At 40.7% G+C, this 22,578-nt stretch overlaps 1 protein-coding gene across 4 annotated transcripts; it reads left to right on the forward strand.

The window, feature by feature from the left end:
- Positions 1–2,213: 2,213 nt before the first annotated feature.
- cep170ba (centrosomal protein 170Ba) lies at positions 2,214–22,545 on the forward strand. 4 transcript variants are annotated; one of them, XM_030126304.1, is made up of 19 exons: positions 2,214–2,421; positions 3,461–3,598; positions 5,102–5,191; positions 6,043–6,121; positions 6,768–6,826; positions 7,017–7,173; positions 9,902–10,030; positions 10,790–11,284; positions 11,713–12,608; positions 12,760–12,879; positions 13,382–13,520; positions 13,641–15,284; positions 16,799–17,045; positions 17,237–17,369; positions 17,936–18,061; positions 18,158–18,246; positions 20,021–20,114; positions 20,202–20,253; positions 20,346–22,545. In XM_030126304.1, exons 2-19 carry the CDS (start codon positions 3,494–3,496, stop codon positions 20,564–20,566), a joined length of 4,875 nt encoding a protein of 1,624 aa, XP_029982164.1. In that variant the 5' UTR covers positions 2,214–2,421; positions 3,461–3,493; the 3' UTR covers positions 20,567–22,545. The 4 variants fall into 4 exon arrangements, with proteins under 4 accessions (XP_029982164.1, XP_029982166.1, XP_029982165.1 ...); XM_030126306.1 differs by having other exon boundaries at positions 16,904–17,045; XM_030126305.1 differs by having other exon boundaries at positions 13,647–15,284.
- Positions 22,546–22,578: the final 33 nt, after the last annotated feature.

Below are 22,578 nucleotides of genomic sequence, written 5' to 3' on the forward strand. Positions count from 1 at the left end.
GATATTTTATATGGCAAGAGGAGGGAGACTGTTATGCCAACTGACATGAGGTAGAGCATGATGTCCAATAACACACTAAGGCTGAAATTTAGTATTTCAATGAGTGCATAATAATGGGTTAAATATGTTGAGTGAAGTCTGGAGGATGTATTTGATATTTTCTCCTTTCAACACAAACTAGTGGAACTAGTCTATTATTTTGGGGTGGAGAGTTTCAGTGTAACAGAGGTCACAGCACATAGAAACAGGTTCAACCTGTTGATTACAAGACCCCTGTTAACACTAATAGCAGGAGAAAAGTGGAAGGTAAATACACCTGAACTCAGAATAACCCCTGGTTTAGTTATATAGTAACATCCACTCATTACTGAGACAGATAGAAATGTACTGCATTCATCTAGTACCTAGGAAACTATGTAACATTTTTGTAATGAGGGGTATGTTAATTAGGTGTTTGGCCTGATAGTGACTTCAAAAGCAAGAAACCAAGCAAGCAAGAAAGCAAGAAAGCAAGCAAGCAAGCAAGCAAGCAAGAAAGAAAGAAAGAAAGAAATATTTTTTAATGTAATTTGAAACTACAGCGCCATCTACTGGGGTAACATGCCTATGAATTAAAATAAAAGAGTTGGAAAAAGTTGGATATGTCCAGACATCTCCAGAGGTTTTGACCTATTTTCAGAGACTATGACACAGACTATGAACCTTAAACTGAATTCAACCACTCATTCATCTGTTTATCAATTTGCACATTTGTAAACATGTCTCACAACTTAGAACCCTCTAATATTATTTTTTTCTCCAAACATATTGTCATTTATGGATAGTTATGAGTGGTCTATTTCGATGAGTAAAACAATAATAATTTCCTTTTCGTTAAACTGTAATACTTTTCACTTCTGCCACGCTGAACGTACCTGAGGTACGTCCAAGATAAACAAAGTCCATTCCGACTACGACGACAGCCGAAGATCGTCTTTAAAGATGATGAATTACCTAACAGAAAAACTGCAGCTCTGTCATCCCCATCATGTATTTTGTTTCTCCATTGATACATTCAGTGGTGCAGCTTGCCATTAGGCAAGGCAGGAAGCTGCTTGGGGCCCCTAAGCCAGCAGGGGCCCCAAAGGACCAACAGACTTGACACAAACAGTGTAAAGAATATGTTCACTACACAGCGGCAGTGAGAAGGTGCAGTAACAACTAGCTGTCTCAAATTCTCTGAAGGGGCCCCCTGTGTCCAAATTGCCCCCCTCCCCCACCTGTATGTATGTATATGTGTGTGTGTGTGTGTTTGTGTGTGTGTGTATATATATATATATATATATATATATATATATATATATATATATATATATATATATATATATATGTATATGTATACTTTTTTTTTTTTTTTTTGCTTGGGGCCCCAGGGGACCCTTTCTGCGCCACTGGCATACATTTATATAATTTTTTTCTGCAGGGATGCATTTAATTCATGGATCATACTGTAGATATGTAGACAAACAAAATGAAACTGTATGTTAATAAAAAATAAAATACATAAAAACAAAGGGAGACATTTAAAAATTATATTTAATACATTATGGCATCTTTATCTGATATAGCTATTAAACAAAGACAAAAAATTACTAACTGAAGCCAAAAAGTATTTGTAAAGCATTGTACATGCAGCCTTATATCTCTGCTTAGTAGATTTTTAACAACTATATTGACAAACAAAATGAAATAAAATATTAAATAATTAAAAAAAATAATAGTGTAGTAGTAGTAGTAGTAATAATAATAATAATAATAGTAGTAGTAGTAGTAGTAGTAGTAGTAGTAGTAGTAGTAGTAGTATACACCAAAACCGAAGGAAATGTTTGAGAAAGCACTTTTAAAATATTATTATTTATTTATTTATTTATTTATTTATTTGCAGTCTCATATGTCAGCTACTATATTATTTATTTTTACTACTCATATCATTTATTATTGTTTCGTGATTAAAAGGGATTTTTTGGGGTGTTTAAAAGTTACAATAATTCTCAAGTTAAATCTTCTTTTTTTCTGACACTGACATATTGACTTTTCCAAATGCTGATCCTGTACAGGGCGGGTCTGTACTTTCCACCATGACGCTGTCCGCGCGTAGAAAAGTGACAGAGTGAGACCTCTATTTTTCTCCGCCTCTCTGGTCAGGTCGTAAAGCGTTTGACTGGACTTGTCAACCGTACGTACGTCAGCCCGTCCGCAGGGACAAGAGGCGTCCGAAGAGAGTTTCGCCTGGTTGTCATTCCCAGAGGAAGCGGAGGGTGTGATCACAATTTACCTGTCCGCTGTTACCTGGTGCTTTTACATGTCGGTCGTCGAATTTCACTTGTTGTAGGACGTTAAACACTGGCTTTACTCAGGAGTAAGACGGAGAAAGCGATAAAGGTACGTCCTTGTGTGGAGAAAAACGTTTGAAAAAGCCTGTTTCGGTTTAGCTCACTATCGTTAGCTAAACAACCTCACCTTCCAGCGGTCTCATGTGCTTTAAAACTACTCCACTCTACAAAACAAACAGTATAATGCTAAAGATAAAAAGCTGGTTTAAGTCTACTATTGGTGGGGCAGTGTTCAGTTTTCCAAGGTTACAGGAAGTAAACTTGAACAGTGGTTTAAGTTGTTAGCTAACATTTTTCATCAGGTTTCCCAGCATGTTTGATTACACTGGCGTTGTTTATTAAGGATTTTGTGTAAGCCTATTCTTTATTCAGACTTGCTTTTGTGAGTTAATAAGCTAAACATCTAGTCACCTATCTGTGCCTTACCTGTGTGACTCAACAGCAGAACACCTAGTTCAGTTCCAACAGTGCTTGTGTAGTTGCTGTCTCTGTAGTAACATGGCCAGACTGGTGGTTGGATAAACAGGTCTAACTTAGATGACACAATGAATGACTTCCCTACAGCAATCTGTACACTAAAGCATGCTTTTCAGCAGTCAGCATTGTTTAGCAACAGGACAGGTATTGAATTTTGATCACGCCTTTTGAATACTACCCCATAAAAGTAGGTTTCTTGGATTGTGAGGGAATGTCTAACATAACACAGGGTTATAATAGTGAACAAAAACTAAGTCTTAATGCAAAACAAGCAGGGGAGGATGATAGTGTCTGAAAGAGATTAATATAACAGAGCACAGTAAAATTAAAAAGTAAAAGGAAAGTCACGTCAGTTTTTTTTTTTATTCTCTTAGATTTTTCTGCAGTATGCAATTATTTAATACAATATAGGGCCCTTTAATAGGGATTTTACCGTAATGCATTTTCTCATCCTCCAAAAGAAAGTTCTCAAAACTAAACCTTGATTAGTCAAATCCACAAACTAAGCACAAAAAGAAATCTACTTACCTGCTAACTAAAACCAAACACAGCAAATAAATACAAAAATATAGCAGTCAAATATATTTATAATTGAAGTTCTCTTTCCCTAGGATGTTAAGAAGACCCTGACTCGCAGCTCCAACATGAGTGTGACATCATGGTTCCTGGTCAGCAGCTCTGGCACACGCCACCGGTTGCCACGGGAGATGATCTTTGTTGGCCGGGATGATTGCGAGCTAATGCTACAGGTGTGTGACTTAATACAGAACGCCAAAGCAAATGCACGCTTCCCCTGTGGAGACATTGGAGAGATGTTTACACAGCAAACACCAGCAATGTGCTCCATGAGCCGGAACTGGTCTTCACTGTAATGTGTGAAAATACGCTGAGCAGATATTACTCTTTGGTGACATTTGACAGGTCAGCTGGCTGCATAAATGTGAAACACCATCCTGCTGTATTCAGGCGTGTGCGTGTTCGTGAATGTGTAACCTGGTGACGGTGCTTTCATTCAATGTTGCCCCTGACAGCTTTTTACACAATGACTAAAACACAACTAAAGCATTCCACGGTGTTGTTTTTCCATGCAGTGCCTGCTATAATCAGTATCCTTGTGGACATTGAAGAATATTTTCCCCACAATTTTCTCCTCACTGTGTATTTAGATGAGTGAAAAAGCAATGTTGCCTCATAAGCCCTTGTTTATACTTTTCTTACGCAGTTATGCTCAGAAAAGCCTTGCCAACCACAGATGTCGGTTAGAATGAAAAGTTTTTCATATCCACATTTAGGCGTAGCCACATCCAGGAGAAACCTCAGCTTCTCCCAGTCAGAAATTGTACAGACTGTTGCTTAAATGCCCGGGTATGCTTCCTGACTGGCGCATGAGCACTTTCTTCCTCACATAGTCTTTAATTTTTTTTTTTTTTCTTTACTCTTAGGGACAGCTTAATGCATTTTTTTTGCCTTCACTACCCATTGTAACCACAGATGAATGTTTGTAACATGAGGAGAATCCTGTTTGGCTTGAAACAGAGATTGCATGTAACTGTATTCAAGTGTCATAACTGAGGGCCTCGACTCAAACAGCTGGACTTTCCATGACAAACTGGTGTTTGGTTTTTTTTCACTGTCTGCCTCTATTAGATCATCATGTTGAGTCTTGAGTTCAGCAGCTTTCTTCTACTAGAGCTAACATTTTCTGTCTGATAAGGGGGGCAAAGTGAAGGGAGTTGTCAAGCTGTAAAGGGCCACCAGGGTAGGAATGCAGAGTTGTCAGTGCTGCTGCATGGTTAACTTAATCATGGGGGGGAACTGATTGATAAAACCAGCGCTAATGGCTGTAGAGTGTTTACAAGAAGTTATTTGAAAGTCGACCAGGCTGTACACATAACCACTAAAACCTGTTTATCCAAGGTTGGGGTCAGTGTGGAAACATTCATGACAGGCCTGTTATTGGTCTACTGAAGCACAGCATTAATTTTGCAAATGAGTTTGGCAGTCTCTTTCAATCTTTGTGATTTTTGTGCTAAAGAGGCCAGAGTGCCTAATGAGCAGAGAAGGCAAAGTGACTCAGTGTGAGTCACTTGCTTAGCTTGCACTTAATTGTTGAAGCCATATTTAGAAGTAAACATTCTTTCCCCAGTGTGCATGGGCAGTGAAAACAAGCCATCCCTCGACTTGGATATATAAATATTTAGGGGATTATCATATGCCAATGATCGTAAAAGCTCTCTTCTGTCTCTTTGCAGTCACGCAGTGTGGACAAACAACACGCCGTGATCAACTATGACCCAAACACAGATGAACACATGGTAAAGGATCTGGGAAGCCTGAATGGGGTGAGTTAGTCCATCTCTTGTGTCAGGAAACCAGCGAATGATAAAGGAGCCTTCCTCTGAGCTCCCTCAAGGCTCTACTCTCAAGAGCATAACAATTCCCAAAATACATTCTTCTTTGTGTGCCAGAAACCAGGACGGTGAGCAGAACAGTGGTAGTCAGGAGACTGGATTTTCCTGCTGGCCCGGACCCCTTTTTTCTTCCCATTCTTTGCCCCTCGCTCTCCCCTTACTGCTCTGTTGCCACTTCACTGCACCATTATCCCAGTGAAATTCACAGTTGAGCAGTGGGAGAAACCATTCATTGTTCTCACACAGACTGGGTTTTTTGCCTTGGTTTCAGCAGTCCGACTAATCAGAGCAGAACAGTGCAAGGACCTGTAGCAGAAATCCAACATGTCTCTTTTGCTTCCCAATTATCTGCATTAGGCAAGTTATCTATGATCTCCTTACTAGATTCCCAGCATTAACTTTGTTTACATTACTGATATGGGGGTATGTTCAGAAAATTGTCTTGACAGTTGTCACAGGGTCATGTAATTATTCAACACTTAACTGCTGCTGCACGTGAATAGGTGTGTGTTCTCTCTCCCTACACTCCATGCCCACCTGGTCATTAAGCAACGAACAAAAGCTGAGATGTTATGTAACAACATAATCTCATACTAGTGGATTAACTTTCAGCGGGAAAAGAGCCAGTTACAAAGCACCTTAACACTTTCTACAGTCCCTCTGAGTGCAAACAGAAGGACTTAGAGGAATAAGACTCTGTCACCTGTTGAAAGAATGCATTTATTTAATTAATGAAAAGTGAAAATGACACCAACTTTATGCTCTTTTTTTCTCTTTTACAGACATTTGTGAATGACCTCAGAATCCCAGACCAGACGTACATCACCCTCAAGCTTTCAGATGTTATTCGCTTCGGTTATGATATCCTTTATGTTTTTCATTTAACATTTCCTCACTTCTCATTGATTTGTCATCAGCTTAAGTTTCCTGCTCAGTTGGAACAGTTTAGGCTGGTGATTAGTGGCTCACACCAAAATGATCCAGCAGTAGGAAGCTGTTTCAGTTATTTTTTTTCCCCCTCCAATATTTTTCCATTTTCCTCTGTGGTTTTATACTCCATCGGTATGTTAATCCCCTGTGGTTTTCAGTCAGGGGTTTTAGATTATGGTCAACTGTGAACAGAAAATCTCCTGCACCCTTTGACCCTTCATGAATGGTGAAATGTAGGTTGGATAACAGAAGGGGAAGCTCTTTAGAGGATGCAGACATTTAGAAATTGAACAGAATTCACCACACAGTAGGTGACTTCTGATGTTGTATTTTACAAGGAGTATGCTAGGGAAGATATGAACTGTTTTAATGGCCATAAGTCTGCTTATCTGATTTCCTTCTCATAAGGAGAGGACACTGTTGACCTATTTAGTTAACAAGTAAAGACTACTAGAGTTGAGAGACAGTAAACATGTTTAAAAGAGGATTTAGATACCAGTTGTAGTGTGTCTGGTGATGTCTTGCCAGCAAAAATAGATATATATTATTCAGTTGTGTACTTTAACTCTCCCTGCACATGCTCATGTTTATATCTTGGAGAAGAATCAACACAAGGTCCCAGAGGAAGCTCTTAAAGTAAGTAATATCAATACTTTGAGCTTTTTTCAATGGCCTCTTTGAAGAGTTTTCTTGCTGTAGATGATGTATAAATGACTGAGGCTGCAGCTATTTTCATTATCAGTTACACTTCCAATCACTACTACAACAACATCTGCGTTGGCAGGCATTTTCTCACATCCTGCTTCCCTCCTGTCTCTGTGTGTAGCATGAAAAGTACACCAGCCAGTTACAGCTTAGTATAAAAGCCCTGGAGGCCAAGGCGAAGGAAAAACAGCTACTCCAGAGCCCAGAGAAGAGCAAAGACTTTGTCTCAAAAGTTAAACTGCAAGACAAGGCCGAGAGAAGAGCCCACTCACTCACAGGTAAATAGTCTGTGTTGTATATATGTTCAGACACACTGTAGTACAGCAGATACTGGCATGCAGATGGCAGCTTTCATGATAACAGGTTCATTTTTCTTGTTGCCTGAGGAAAGCTGGTCTCACTGAAGCAGATTTGAATACCATATCCCCACACACCAGGAAGAGGAAGTCTTTGCATATACATGTGCCACTTGACTTTGGTTGTCGATCCCTTGATAAGGTTACTGTGGAGTCTTTTATTAAGAGCTCCATTAGTGTGTGATTAGGCTGCCATGTGAGCTGAGAGGCTGAAGCTTCAATCCTTTGGTGTCTGGAAAGAAATAGATCTTGACATTTCCAAGTTGGCAGGATGAGTGTACATGAGACAGGGCTTCCCAGGCAGACTGAGGGGTGAAGAGTTAAGGTCAAGCAGTCTTATCTCTGATGGCCATGGTGTGTTTGTGACAAGAGGTGGGGTGCTGCAAAGCAAGTCAATGGTTTATCACATTTTTGGCTCTGAAAATTAGAAAGGCAAGTAAATTTTCATATAAAGCTGGCACTTCTTTTAATTCATCTAGTATTGGATTGCCTGTGTTTTTATTTGCTCTCAACAACTTTTCACACCATTAAGTTATTCCTGTTCTACAGTATGGATCAGGTAGCACTGGAACAATCAGAACTGTATGCTCAGCTGAGGAACTTTGTGAATGAAGTTAATTCACACTGACAAAACCTATTCCAGCTGTTGTTGATTTAGCAATTCTCGTGCTTTGGCTCTGTAATCACCCCTGTGAGTCTCCATGGAAAACTACAACTAGTGCTTAAAATAGGACTCTGACATGGCTAGGATTTTTTTCCCCTCAGAGTGCCATACAGACATTTCATTGAACTCAACATGAACGCTAAAAAGGCCACTGGTAGGATGGGCATGCATCTCCTGCAGCTATAAGGAAACCTGTGACTACACTCACAGTTCACCCAAACCAGAAGTGGTCATGTGACTATAGCCTTGCCTTGTGTGTTTTCAGCCAGTCTGCCACTATGATAACAAACTACTGTAGCTCCCACTGTCTCACTAAATGTCTCACCACAAAAAGATAAGCTTAGTATTTCATAGTACATTATAGAAAATAAAGCTTCACTTGAGACACAAATGTACAGTGATTGGGTTGTTACACTTTTTTGGCAGATTACTATATTTTGATCCTGTCTTACACAGTAAAAAAAACAAAACAAAAGAATAGAATTTGGTGTCATGAAAGACCTGTAGAAAGGTTGGCTGCTACTGTCTTTTCTCTATTCCACAAACAAGACTGAGCTTTCATGCACAATCTGTTTTAATTATATAAAATAACTAGAAAGTTTTGTACAATTCTATTTCTGACTTTAATACTGTTGAGAGCCGGGTATGTCTTTTCGTCTGTGCTCATACTTGTTTTCCCCTGCAGCTGTACAGGATGTGGAGTGTGTCCAATCCTCCAGCTGTCTGCAGGGCAGGACACTTTGCTTGTACAGTGTATGACTCTACATTATTCAGACATAACTTTGAGTCACCACAAGTGTATGTAATTAATAGTTAGTGGTACACTTGCACAGATATATTAACACAATGTTGAGTGATCAATATCATATATTATAGGAAGACAGACTCGAGGAGGAGGAGTAGTAGTAGTAGTAGTAGTAGTAGTAGTAGTAGTAGTAGTAGTTGTTGTTTAATGCTTATAAAAGCACTGAAATGTACAGATTTGATTATTGTTTTATTTAGTTGGTCTAAATGTGCTTTGTTCATGTTTAATTCTTCATTGTGAAATCCTTCTATTACTTTTTATGTTTTTTACTTTACTTTGCTGTGTGCTTTTGGTCATCTGTGCTGATAATAATGATATGATATTGTATAGCAAATATAATTAGTGGGTTTTCTTAGTCTGCTTTATCTGTGACACACACCCCATGTTTTCTTTAGCTAAAAGCAGGGCATTGTGTAATGGGAAAGGAACTGGTAACATGTCACTTTGCCACTCCTTCGCTGTGTTGGTATATTATTTGTGTCCTAGGCAACAGTGACGAAGTGCTGTGATGTTTAGGATTGTGTAGCCTCCACATTAAAATCCTGGGGGTTTGTTTGGGCTATCTCTCATGCCAGCAACTGGCATCTAGATTATCTGATTAGTGCTATGTAGGTTGGCCTGCCTCTCTCAACTTGCAAACCAGCAGATAAACACCAATTTGGTGATGGCATCAAGGAAATAACCTCTTACTTCCCTGGCTGAACATGTATACTGTGTGTAGTGAATTGTTTTTCTGCAGAGCACAAGTAACCAGATATGATCGCTGCATGAAGAGGCTGTGGTTATCCTATATCCTATGTTTTTTTGAAGATTAAGATTAGCATTGTCTCGTCTCACACAGGAAGGATTATGTTTGGGTGATTTACGTGATCTGATTCAGCTGGTATCACCATCTAACCCTCTTTGACTCTCTATGACTCCCATGGGAATGTAGGAGGTCAGCCTGTAGCCTTCTTCTCACATTGTAACACTCAGAGCTCCTGTTGTGCAACACATTGTTACTGAAGCACCAAGCGTAGACGCAACATTGTTTAATCGGATAGCTTATATAAACCAACTCCCATATAAACACAAGAGGCTGTACACATTTGGTCCTTTCTGCTCATTCTTCAGCCTTTTCCTCTCCGTATTCATGTGCCTAATATTGTGTATCTGTCTTTGCTTGTGCATTTGCCTATTAGCGCCTACAGATTCGCCGATATCCAAGCCTACTCCACTGTACGGCCAGCCATCGTGGTGGGGGGACGATGAAGACCCAGCAAACAAAAAACAGAGCAGAGGAGGAAAGCAGCCAGGACAGGAGTCATCAGGTCAAGACATGTTTGTTGTATTCATACTGCAGTGTATGTGCTATCTAACGGAGTTTAAACCTGCTCAGTTCTTTGTAATTAAATTGTATTGGATAGCCTCACATCTGTAAATTAGATCCTGATTTGTTATGACATGCTTTTCTGTGGCATTGCTATGTGCCACCCTTTGTGGGTCACTGAGAGACTGATGGTGTTAAGCCAGAGGCAGGTCTCTGGCTGCTAGTCGGGGACTGTTAGCCAGACCATACCATGCCATGCCAGGCCATTGGGCAGTGCCTGTCTGCCTCGTGATGGATTATTACCCTCTAAGCTGCTGCAGGAGAGTGGGGGTGGTGGCAGCGAAGGAGGCAGATAGCTGATTGTTTGCCTCATGTTGCCCAGGCTGAAACAGATTATTCCTGCTCAACTACCCTTCACTGGACTCTCAGCTCCAAAAGTGATATTTGGCCGCATCCAACTGGAATTCAAAAGCCCACAGGCTGATTTTGTTTTCTCATTTTTACTGTTGGAATCTTTGTGTGACAGTGACATCCCAATCAAACTTTAGAAATATTGCATATTATATGTGATGACAATGGAATGTTCTTAAAATTATTTAGATGAGTGATGCAAAACAGCATCTGCATAGTTTTATTATTAATAACAAACCAGTATCCTGTCTCCGTTACTTAAGTGCTAAGTGGATTATGTGTGAAACTGCATTGATGCGTGCTGTGTCTGTGTATTTACTGTTACCCTATAATTTTTCATTGCTTACAGAGTCTGCCAAAGAGTCCTCCAGATATGAGGTCAACGGTTCTCTGTCTGACAGCCAGGCCAAGTCCATTTTCTCCTACCGCCGAGAGCCCAGCTACTTTGAGATCCCAACAAAGGAGTTCCAGCAACGACCTGCCAAGAAACCCGAGCCACAAGTTTACGAAGTTCCAACAAAGGACACCCCAAATTCTTCAGAGTCTGTCCCCTCCACCCCCACACCTCCTGTGGTCCAAAGCCATGCATCCTTCACTATTGAATTTGATGAGTGCACACCAGGCAAAATGAAGATCAAGGACCACATTACAAAGTTTTCATTCCGCCAGCAGAGAAGGCTGTCATCCTCAGATATTGCTACCACACCAACTGAGGTGATGTCAGCAGAAAGTAAAGTTGCTGATTGGCTGGTCCACAGCAATGCTAGCATGATGCGGAGGAGGTCTCGGACTGAAGACATGTACAGCACAAACAGTGATCCATCAATGCTCAAAAGCACAAAGAGTAAGTTACCTTCTTTTTAGGTTTAGCAGCCCTGGTTTTAGCGAGAGTTAAGCCTTCACAAGAGGAGGAAATCACTCAGTAATGCGATCACAGTCACAATAAACACTCGTGATAAACAAACTCTTCTTGCAATAACCACCAAGTTGACAACAAGTTATATGAGTACAGCTGAGTGTTATCTGTTTGGGTCAAATGGTGAAAATGCATGGCAATGTATGCAGGACTCCATTTGATAAGTCATATATGCACATGCTCAGTGTGAATACATTATATATGTAAATCAAATGATTTTTAAAAGATCAAGTTTCTACAATGTTTATCATGAATCTTCATATTGTAGTTATGATGAAAATGTATTTTATCAGTCATTAATAGTGAGAATAATGGATAAATATAAGTAGACTAACTTGTTCTTGTTCATTTCTTAGCAAACCACTGGGAAGATGGCACTCGCAGTGATTCAGGAAGGATCAATGGAAATGAATTTCTCAACTCAGAACCTCAGCCTATGCCCCAAGATTCTCCACAACCACTGAGAAACTCCCCTCCTCAACGTTTTGCATCTCCCACCTCAGAGGAGCCCTTGCCAAACTCTCCACCAGAGTCTCAGTCACTTTCTGGGCTTGGCAAGGCTGAGCCTCACCAAGCTTTTGTTATTGAATTTTTTGATGAAAACTCAAGAAAGAAGCGTTCTCAATCCTTCACTACCAACAGTACGCAGGCTGAGCTCCCAGGGCAAAGGCCACAAGTGGACAAGTCAAGGAAGAGTACAAGCCCAACTGAGGAGAGACATTCTCCATCTCCCGCCTCCACTACTCCCCCAACCCAGCGATACACTGTCCCCTTGAAAGGTCCTGCTTCCACAGGTCACCAGAGAGCTGGCTCTCTGAGAAGGGAGAAGGCAGAGGACCGAATCAGCAACAGCTTCTCCTCTCGTTCTACATCCTCTGTTTCTATAAGGCCGTTTAGCAGCGTTGGACGGAAATCCAAACTTGCCCAGGAATTTACAGCTGAACTGCTCAAACAAGCAAAGCAGGGGTCTTCTTCTAAGGAGAAAAATGCATCCAGTTCTACTGGCGCTGAAACAGCAGCAGTGTCTTTGTCAAATACTCCCTACAAGCCACAGACCTCCTCTCCTATCTACAAACCTGTTCCCCTCAAGGCTCCAGTCATGCCACTAGCAGCTGAGAAAGTGGAAATCAAGGGCCCCCAGGGTGGCCCCAGAAATGAAGAGGAAGACAGTTTGAGTGATGCAGGAACCTACACTATTGAAGCAGATGTCCAAGATAAAGAGCTGGAGGAGGCTCGGAGCAAGATAGACCAGGCAAGTCCACCTTAGTTCTGCAGAAAAATGTGTACATTGGCTTTGTTGTTCAGCATCTTTATTTGTCCCACTCATAATGAGCCATGGCCTTTGGCAGTGCCAGTGATCTTATCCCTCCACTCACCTACTTGCAATGCTCTGTTCCTGACAGGTGTTTGGTGTGGTTGACAGTCCAGAGAGAACCAACCAGAGTGAAGCAGAAACATCAGCCACATTTAGGCCTGTTATTGTTGAGGACAGGGAGCAGCATAGACAGAGTAGCTGTGGGGAGGTGAGGACAGGACAGGGACAGAGGGTGGTGAAGGTAAACCTACCTGCTCAGGGTAGGACTAGTAAATTAATACAGTGAACACTAATGTGAACACCAGCAATAAAGACGATGAATCAGTGTGTTGGTTTAGTAAGCCAAAACCATATAAAAATGCAACAATCGGCATGCGTTATATTCTTGATTTGCCTTTTTGGCATCTTCTCTTTTTTTTTTTTCTTTGGTGCATCTCCCTTTTGATTTTGATTTTAGTAATTTGCCTCTTCTTTCCTCACAGGTTCTGGGTTTTTCTGTTTTCCTCTAACCAAATTTACGGAAACATAATCACTTATACTACATACTAACTTGTGAAACAAATTAATGTATGATGGTTTCTGTATCTTATTGTGTTTTGTGTCCTACTGATGTAATATTGAAATTATCAGCTGATCTGGGCTTAATTTTTAGAACTTAATATTATCTTTTTTTTAAGGATACAGAATGAGTTATGTGTTTTGTTGTGCAGGTTCAGTCGGCAGGTTCAGTCTTACCAGGGGCTCCTAAGTGGATGTCCTGCTGGGCCAGCTTGGCAGACAGCTACACAGAATCTGGCCCTTCGTCTAGCCACTTTGACACCTCTACCCAGATGGAGCTGTCAGGAGGGGGTAAGCCACCTGACGTGACATGAGTCTATTTGAAATGATAATGAGACACCCTGATGAATATGAATGATATTTAGTTTCAGTATATGTTTGTTAACACACACTAAAACTGCTTTACTTCAGCACAAGGACCAGTCAGGCACAAGGCCACGCTCAGCCAGGGCTGTGACGGCGCAGACACCAACAGTTCAGGGGCCCAAACCATCCTGTCTAAGGTACCACCAGGACAGAAGAGTGACATTCCAACTCCCAGTATTCATGTTCATTATGACCTGCATTCAACATTTGATGTCGACGAGAGCAGCTCGGTGACCCCCAGATCTCAGTCCAGCCTTCACAGGTTGTCAGTACAGGACGATGTGGAGCCTGACAGCCTGAGTGACGCCAGTAAGTCAGATGATGGCTCGATCATAGAACGGAGAAGGAGACCTCTGCCTGACACAGAAGAGAGGAAAAAAGAGGATAATCCCACAATGTCTGTCAAGTCCACATCATTTTACATTGGGTCAGATGACACTGTGTCTAAATCAGAAGATAGGGGCTCAAAACCAAGCACTCCAAAGATGGAGAGAAAACAAGTAGCCAAAACTTTCTCAACAGCCACTCTGACCAAACGTAGAAGTAGCCAAGACTCTGGAAAGGTTAAGCCCAGTGGGTCAGCGCCTGTCCTGAGAGCTCAGAGTCCTGAGACCAGGGAGGGTGGAGTAACGTCTCTGGTCAGACAGGAGAGCTTCACCAAGGACCGGCCCAGCAATGCCAGGTTACCCAACATCTCCAGCCAGCCCATACAGAGGAGCCCAGAACCAGAATCATTCCCGGGGTCCTGCAATCAGGACACTCGCTCTTATCTCAGAGAAACTGAAGATGTTCTAGTTGCTCTGGAGGCCAAGCTCCAAGCAGCACAAAGTGTACCCACGCCATCTCCGGTAATGGACTCTCTTTCTGGGGAATCTGATGTGGACACCTCTAGCACAGTCAGCCAACACAGCAACAGGACCAAGCAAAACACAGTAACTGCAAAACCCTCTAATAGTGGCTTTCACAGGGAGAAGTCTTCAATGAGTACAGCTAGTCAGGACTCTAATAACCAATCCTCTGCATCTGAGCGTGTGACAGAAAAGCGATTCTCTCAGGGAGTAGACAGAAACCATAAGACTGAGACTTTCAGAAGACCAGTTGGACTTCGACGTAGTTCAGGGAAATGTGGCTCCACTGATCTAAGTGACGACCCTCAGGGCTCCAATGTTCCGTTTTCTGATCAAGAATCAAACGCAAAACACACAAGCAAGAAATACACAGTGCCGCTTCAGAGGGAGGATGCCAAAAACTCCAAAGTGGCCTTAGGTCGCACTAACAGTTTATCAGCTCCAAGAGCCACTAGGGCATCGATGCTCCGAAGAGCTCGCCTTGGAGAGTCTGATAACGAGGGCACAGAGACAGACAGGCTGTCGCAGGAGGCAGGCAATGCCCCGGTAAAGCAACCCCAGGAAACCAAGAAACTCTCCAGACTGGATATGCTGGCAATGCCACGTAAGCGGACCAGTTCTTTCAACACACCAAGTGACACTGAAGCCTCTTCCACCCCACAGTGGACAGGCAGGACCACAGGATTCTCCAACCGCAGCACAGACGGCAGCGGCACCTCTGTTCGCAGGGCCTCTGGACCGGGGCCGAAGCCGGCTGAAAGACCACAGAAAGCAGCACTTACTAAGGCCCCTGTCAGTCGAGGACGCTCCGGTAGTGCCAAATACGCCAGTAGCACAGCAAGTGAGTATAATAAAGATAAACGACTTTTGTGCAACATTAAACTGAATGTGAACTGAGACCATCCGACCTATCAACCATCTGCCATGGTGAATTGGTTTGATCCTTGATTAGGCTTTAATGTGTCAACAATCACACCTGGGTTCTGAACTTGTACAGCATTTATTCACACACTACCGGTCAGTATGTTTTAGAGTGTTTTTTTTTTTCAAGGTGTCAGATACTTCCATTACTGTAGAAACCTATTAATTGGCTCTGATGGCTGTTTTTTTTTTTTTTTTTTTTTTTTTTTTAACTACAAATGTCAAGTGCCAAAAAAAAAAAGTTTAGGTTTCCTGTTCAGTGATCAAGTCAGCCTTTTTTGCAGCAGTGAAAGCAAATTATCAAAGCTGTCATAGTCTAGGCTACCTACACTGCTTATGTATCTGCATTGTTCTTTATCATGCCATGCATACATGTAGCTGGGTATCTGGAAAAATGGATATTTTCTCATCCGTTTCGGCCTTTCATCCACACAAAAACTGGTTTAGATCACTGAAAACTATTATTTTTGAAAACTCCAGCCAAATTGGAGATTTGGAGAACTTTTTGTGCTTGCGTATGTACAGAGAGAAACTGAGTTATAGGGCCCACTTTTGTTTATCCTAACTTTAACCCCATGATAGAGCTCTACAGCATATTTATGTGATTTCATGTATATGAAAACTCTTCTGAAAATGATCTGGTGTCTACAGTGTTATTATTGGGAAGGGAGGTGGGTAAATTTCAGTTTCTATAAATACTCAGCTACATTAAATAATCAGCCGCTGATGTCGGTTATCTTAAAGCGACATTTCGGCCATTCAGTTAATTGGTCTGTTAGTAGTTATTGTAGAACAGACTGTTACTGCAGCCTCTGGAGCATTTTTTAGAAAACACTGCTCAGCTGGAAGTAGTATACTGCTATTATAACATTGAGAAAGAAAAGCAGTAAATGAAATTAACAGACTATTGTAACTCTTAAAAGTGCAGGTCCTTCCTTTAGAGAAAATGGAGGTATTCTAAAACTTTTGACCGGTAGGGTAGTTAAAGGGAAGAGAACTGGCTGAAAGGAGAAGTGACTGGGGACTTTCAATAACAACTTTCACTAACATTCAAATAATAGTGTCTGAAACTCACCTTTATGTACAGTCATGTTGTGGGTATGCTGTAGCTGTTATGAATATTAGAATAGTAGGCCTGTACTTCACACTTTATCCTTTAGAGTACTCTTAAATGCTTTCTCTCATGGGGCTCTTGTCTGGAACGGTGGAAGTCATGTATTCAACTATGAAAAACTTTTTCAATCTGAAATTCGATCATTTAGTAAAATGTTTAGAAATTAGGACTTCCGCAGCAGTTTTTCTGTCTCCTGTTCTGGGACTTTTTCAGTGACTATATCTTTTCTTTATTCTTTGACGGTGTCTCTCTCCTCATTCTGGCTTTCCTGATTCCTCTATCTTCATCCTCCCTTACTCAAACCAATTCATGATGCCAAGGCTCCAGGAGGCGACAGAAAGGCTCTGACTATACTTCTACCTCAGATGAGGAGTATGACACCAACCAGAGCACTCCTAAACACAAACGCTCCCAACCTTCCTCAGCTTCCCACGGCCCTCGCAATCAGCCTCGACCCCAACCGGTGGTCGCACTGCGTTCGAAACCTCGGTCTAGAGATTCAGAGGACGAGAACCATGAAGGAGATGCCTTCCACAACTGGTCTAATCACAGTGCTGAGATTGCACGGTAAGACAGGAGACCAAACCTTAGTCGACTATTACAAATTACACCCATAGAAGCCTTCATACTTTTTAGAGCAGTGTGTAGTTCTTGCCTCCTTTAGATTGTTTCTTAGCATCTGTTTTTTTTTTTTTTTTGGCAGTGAAAATTGGAAAAATTGAGGAAAAAACTCTTATGTCATGTTTCCTCTGTGGCAGGTTGAGTCAAGACCTGGCTAAAGACCTAGCCATCCTGGCAAGAGAGATCCATGATGTGGCAGGTGATGGTGATCAACAGAACTGTGGAGCAGAGAGCGGTGCACCCACATCCACAGTGACTGATCATGAACAGGTACAGATTTTTTTTTTTTTTACTGTCTAGCCAAGACACAAGTAGATTTAAAAAACAAAAAAAAAGTCCACTGATAAAGCCCAAATAGAAAAGTGCCTTGCGTATTCTTGCAAATTTTGGCATAGAATAGATCTGTATCTGGATTGACAGCAGCTTTTTTCCTTTTCCCACTCATAGTTAGTGAAGACCAGACCTACACAGGACAAAGTAAATAGTAGATACTGTTTGTTTGTACTGACACTGCTTGATTAAATACACAAACACCCCACATCTTCTTTATTTGATTAATTAAATAATAGCTAAATATTTTTTTGCTCGCATCATTACCAGCTTCATTCTTTGCTGAAAGAGGAAGTACGGATGTGGCTATATATCCATTGTTGCTTCCTATATACAGTGTTGTGCTTCCATACACCTGGGTCAAATCTAACATGAGCTTTTTAACACTGTCTAAAAGCATCAATCACTTTAGTGTCAAGTCAGTCAGTCTAGTCACTCACTTATGGTCACATTAGCTTTAAAAGACGCCCTGTCACTGAAACCAGATTGTGTTGCTGCTTGTTCAGAACATTCCAGAGGCCGGATCAAACTACCAGAGAGCACCACCAGGTTCTGCTGCTGCAAAAGACCCTGAGCAGAATTCAAGTGACGGTGAACAGAAACTTAGGCAGCGGGCTCAGAGCAGAGACGAGGTCTGACACGACATGCCACTACATCTCATTTTTATGACCTGTATGATTCTGGGAAAAGGAGACTACCACAAACTGTTTTCTTTCTTCTCTTCAAAGGTCATTGTAGACAATGTGATGCTGAATCCAGTGTCTCAGATCATCGTGGCCATTAGAGAAAACACAGAGGAGCTCACTGAGAAAATAAAGTAAGATGTGAAAGAAAACAACAAACATTCCTCACGGTCATGATTCATTAAGTTTCAGTGAAAAACTAAATTGTGCTGATAACCAGATGACACTGAGCCAGTAATCCTGTTAAAGTAATGGAAATGAGTCAGAGAGGACACACATTTAATCTTTGAAGTCGAAAACACAACTGTGAAAACACTCACAGATGATTCCAGCCATTATTTATTTAGTGAAGTCTATTGCAATGTTTGTATCTTATTTTCAAGATGGAACAGATGCAAAACACAAGCGGTTCCAGGCACTACAAACCGTGCCCCTCGCACATATTGTAACTTATTTTGGCATCGATCCAGCTGATGTCATCATGTCTATGCATGTGCTGATGTCAACATATCAACTGCCTCTACAGGGAATACATTACATTAACCTTTACTATTATTATTAGCTGTAGTAATAGTAGTAGTGTGGAAGAAAACCTCTCAATACTCTTTACTATAATAAAAAGAAAAAACAGAAAAATTATATCTAAAATTCAAATTTAAAAAAAATAAATAAATAAAAAAATTATATATAATATAATAATAAAAAAAAAAAAAAAAAAATATATATATATATATATATATATATATACACACACACACAGGGTGGGGAAGCAAAATTTACAATATTTTGAGGCAGGGATTGAAAGACAGTGTATGACCAATTAGTTTATTGAAAGTCATGAGAATTTATTTGCCACAAGAAAATTGACATCATAGAAAATGTTTTTATTCTATGTGTCCTCCTTCTTTCTCAATAACTGCCTTCACACGCTTCCTGAAACTTGCGCAAGTGTTCCTCAAATATTCGGGTGACAACTTCTCCCATTCTTCTTTAATAGTATCTTCCAGACTTTCTCGTAATAGTTTTGCTCATAGTCGTTCTCTTCTTTACATTATAAACAGTCTTTATGGACACTCCAACTATTTTTGAAATCTCCTTTGGTGTGACGAGTGCATTCAGCAAATCACACACTCTTTGACGTTTGCTTTCCTGATTACTCATATGGGCAAAAGTTTCTGAAAAGGTATGGATAATAGTGTTAGGTATGATTATGACATCAATATATGTTTGGTTTCAAAACAATTGACGTAGTGCCTGCTGAGAAAAAACAACTAAATGTTCATTGTAAATTTTGCTTCCCCACCCTGTATATATGTGCCAAGTTTGACATAAATTGAAACAAAATTGATGCTTTTATAGATTTAATTTTGCCCATTATAAGTAAATGGGACAAGAAAAAAGATTTTAAAAATTCATAAAAAATTAGAACTTGGACCAACTTTTCCCAAAATGTAACCACATCTATTCTGGGTCACTGGCAATCCATAAACTCAGTTTGGTATGAATTCAATGAATAGTTTTGCTGCTACAGACATGTAAAATTTCACCCTTATATAAGTAAATGGGTTAAAAAAAAAAAAAGAATAAAAAATCCAGAAAAAATTGAAACTTAGACCTACTTTTCCCAAAATGTAATCATATCTATTCTGGGTCACTGGCAATCTATAAACCAAATTTGGTATGAATTCAACCAATTGGTTAACTGCTAGAGTGTTAACAAAGAAACAAACAAACCAAACCAAAAACAATACCCCTTGCCTCCCCTTCTGGGGGTGGGGTCGCAGTTATTTATATTGATTTATTTTTTGACAAAATCAGTACAGTTAAATATAACCATGTAAACTAAAGTGAAGAGTTTTTAGCATAAGCAAACACTGAACTGAAATGTCCTGTGAAATGTCCACACAGGGTACTGTTTCAGGACAAGATGGACATGTGGGAGGAAATTGAAGCAAAACTTGATTCTGAAAATGACCTTCCTGTTGTCAAAACTTCAAACAAGGTTGGTGAAGTGTTTGTGTCATATTCTAAGACAAGTGTACAAGGATTAAAGCTGTGTGTTTGAGCTCAGCTGTTCATCTGTTTTCAGGAAATGACATCGATCTTGAAAGAGCTCAGAAGAGTTCAGTGGCAGCTCGAGGGTTAGTAACTTCAAGACAACACAGACTTAAGCTTTAGAAATAATTACACATTCTGTACGCAACAGCTACTAATAAAAAGCTTCTTTTTCTAGTCCTCAATACAGTTATAGAGCCCAGTGGCCAGTCTGAAGCGACCCGGACCTCAGCGCCTCCTGTCTCTTCATCTGGAGTTCGGTCCTCCAAACCCACATCCTCACGTGACTGGAGGACGGTCCACTCTGTGTCCAAACGAGGCGGCGGTCCAAGGCCTGGAGAGAGCATCAGGAGAGCAGCGGTGACACCCAATGATGTCAGGGAGGGATATCTGGTCTGAGATACAGTACAAATGCTGAATGTCTGCTGTAACCTCACACATACATGTACACGTACAGGTGCTAGATGACAGCTCACAAAATAGAACCAACAGGAGGAAGTGAGACTTGATACCTAGAATATTTTTAACAGAAGTGTGGCCTCCTGTTAAAAAACATACACACGACTGCACTATTAGCACTACACACACACACTGACTGCACTCAGTGGTGTAATACACAGTCTGGCCTGCACTGAACACCCTTAGAATACACTCAAGAAGTGGTGAAAGGAAGAAGACGGTACTACATCAGTCGATCTTCACTCACCTCTGAAAGGCCTTCAATGCTCTACTTGATTATCTGTGTGTTTGCCAATGATGGGATCCTTATTGCTGATTTTGAAGCACTCACTGTAATTGCAGTTCAAAGAAAAGCAGCCTGAGCATAGCCAACTCAGGGAAATAGAGTAGTAAATAAAACTTCTGTATTGAGTGACAAATCACTTTTTCTGTGGAAATGCTAGTGCTGTTTGTTGGAGCAGAGAGATCTGTGGTTACACCTATCACAGTGTCAACCCAGTGCATTTCCATATAGATATATTTTCATTGTGTATATGTTTATTTGGACCAGATTTATCAAAGAATGTATAAAGTATTTTTAGTGGTATTTAAGAGGTCGCTCTAGGGCTGAGTCTTTGTTCTCTTCTAAGACACTGTGGTGAGATGATTGACTTTGGGGAAAAAAGTGGGACACTGTAGTGCCAGACAAAGGAATTTTATATTAGTTTTTTCTACAAGCAACATTCTTCTCATCTCCAGTGTTGTGCCTCTGTGCAGGCCCATCCCAGTAGGTGGACACTATCTATTTTGTGAAACTGGGGGTGAAAGTCGCTCAGGAATGTGTGATCCGAATAGAAGGAGGGGCTTAGTCCGGCTCAGTCACTTGGCAACAACAAACCCAAGTGGCAGTGAAACAAAAGTAGCGCGGTCTTCGGCATTCCTGGCCTCTCTGACTTTGTGGAAAGTGTTTTTTTTTTTTTTTTTTTGGTAAACTTGTCAGAGTTTATAAATCAAAGGGCTTAATTTTTCTTGTTCTGGTGTTTCCCAAGCCTGCAGAGCTGAAGGGCTTGAGGTTTGGCCAAAGACAATGACTGACAGAAATAATGTGATTCCCAGTGATACAGCATCATTCCTATAAAGCACATCCCCTGTGATACACTACAGACATAAACGGTCTAGGTGATAACACTAAAGTACTTGTGACTTTATTTCCTCTGGAGTCACAAGGTCACTTCTGGTCAGTCCTCACATGACAGGAGAAGTAATGTAATTTTAACACTTAAGTTGAACATATGAAACTGTTTTATTAATTATTAGTATATAAATATCTAAAGGTTTTCTATGTGTCCTACAAATTACCTCTTGATCTTGTCTTTTGCACTAATGTAGTACAACATTACCCCCTCGACTTCGTATGCTGCAGATGAGAGCATTTACTCTCTAGGGAGATACCGTCAGCATTTGATGCTGTTGAGGTTGAAGCAGAAAATAAAAAGAGACACACCAGCAATTTTTTGTTTCCCTCTTCCCAGCCCATGATGTACATGTGATTAAAGTTGGGAGGTTCCTCCAAGTGCCCCAGAGCTGTGTGGGATAGCCTTTCAACGCAGCCAAGTCCAGTGGTTGTTTACAAAGAAATTGAATGTTAGTCATTTTGACTCTAGTGTTGCTGCTATTTGTCTGCTATGGAATGGTATTTTCCCTTTTGCTTTACTCCATCTAAGTCAAAGCTACAGTGAGTCAGAGAGCTGATCTTTAGCGTTTGTGTCAAATGTGTCCCTTTTTTTTTTTTTTTTAAAACATTCAATGTATGTTTCACTTTCTTTTACTTAGAATTACTCGGTTCGAGTTTTGCTGTCTTGTAAGTTGATATTTATGTTTGATTATTTGTTCAATTTGTAGTTGATGATTTTTGCAAATAAAATTCAATTATCAAATTTCATCTGTCTGTTTGGGTTTTGTGTTTAATATCC

Source organism: Sphaeramia orbicularis, chromosome 22 (assembly GCF_902148855.1).
Source record: "Sphaeramia orbicularis chromosome 22, fSphaOr1.1, whole genome shotgun sequence".
Classification (NCBI taxonomy): Eukaryota; Metazoa; Chordata; class Actinopteri; order Kurtiformes; family Apogonidae; genus Sphaeramia; species Sphaeramia orbicularis.

Bases quoted from the DNA above. Each gene is read 5' to 3' on its own strand.
- cep170ba (XM_030126304.1), top strand. From the start codon at position 3,494: ATGAGTGTGACATCATGGTTCCTGGTCAGCAGCTCTGGCACACGCCAC. The intron at 12,880-13,381 runs GTGAGGACAGGA...TTTGTTGTGCAG, and splicing joins GACAGAGTAGCTGTGGGGAG to GTTCAGTCGGCAGGTTCAGT. The intron at 18,247-20,020 runs GTAAGATGTGAA...ATGTCCACACAG, and splicing joins GAGCTCACTGAGAAAATAAA to GGTACTGTTTCAGGACAAGA.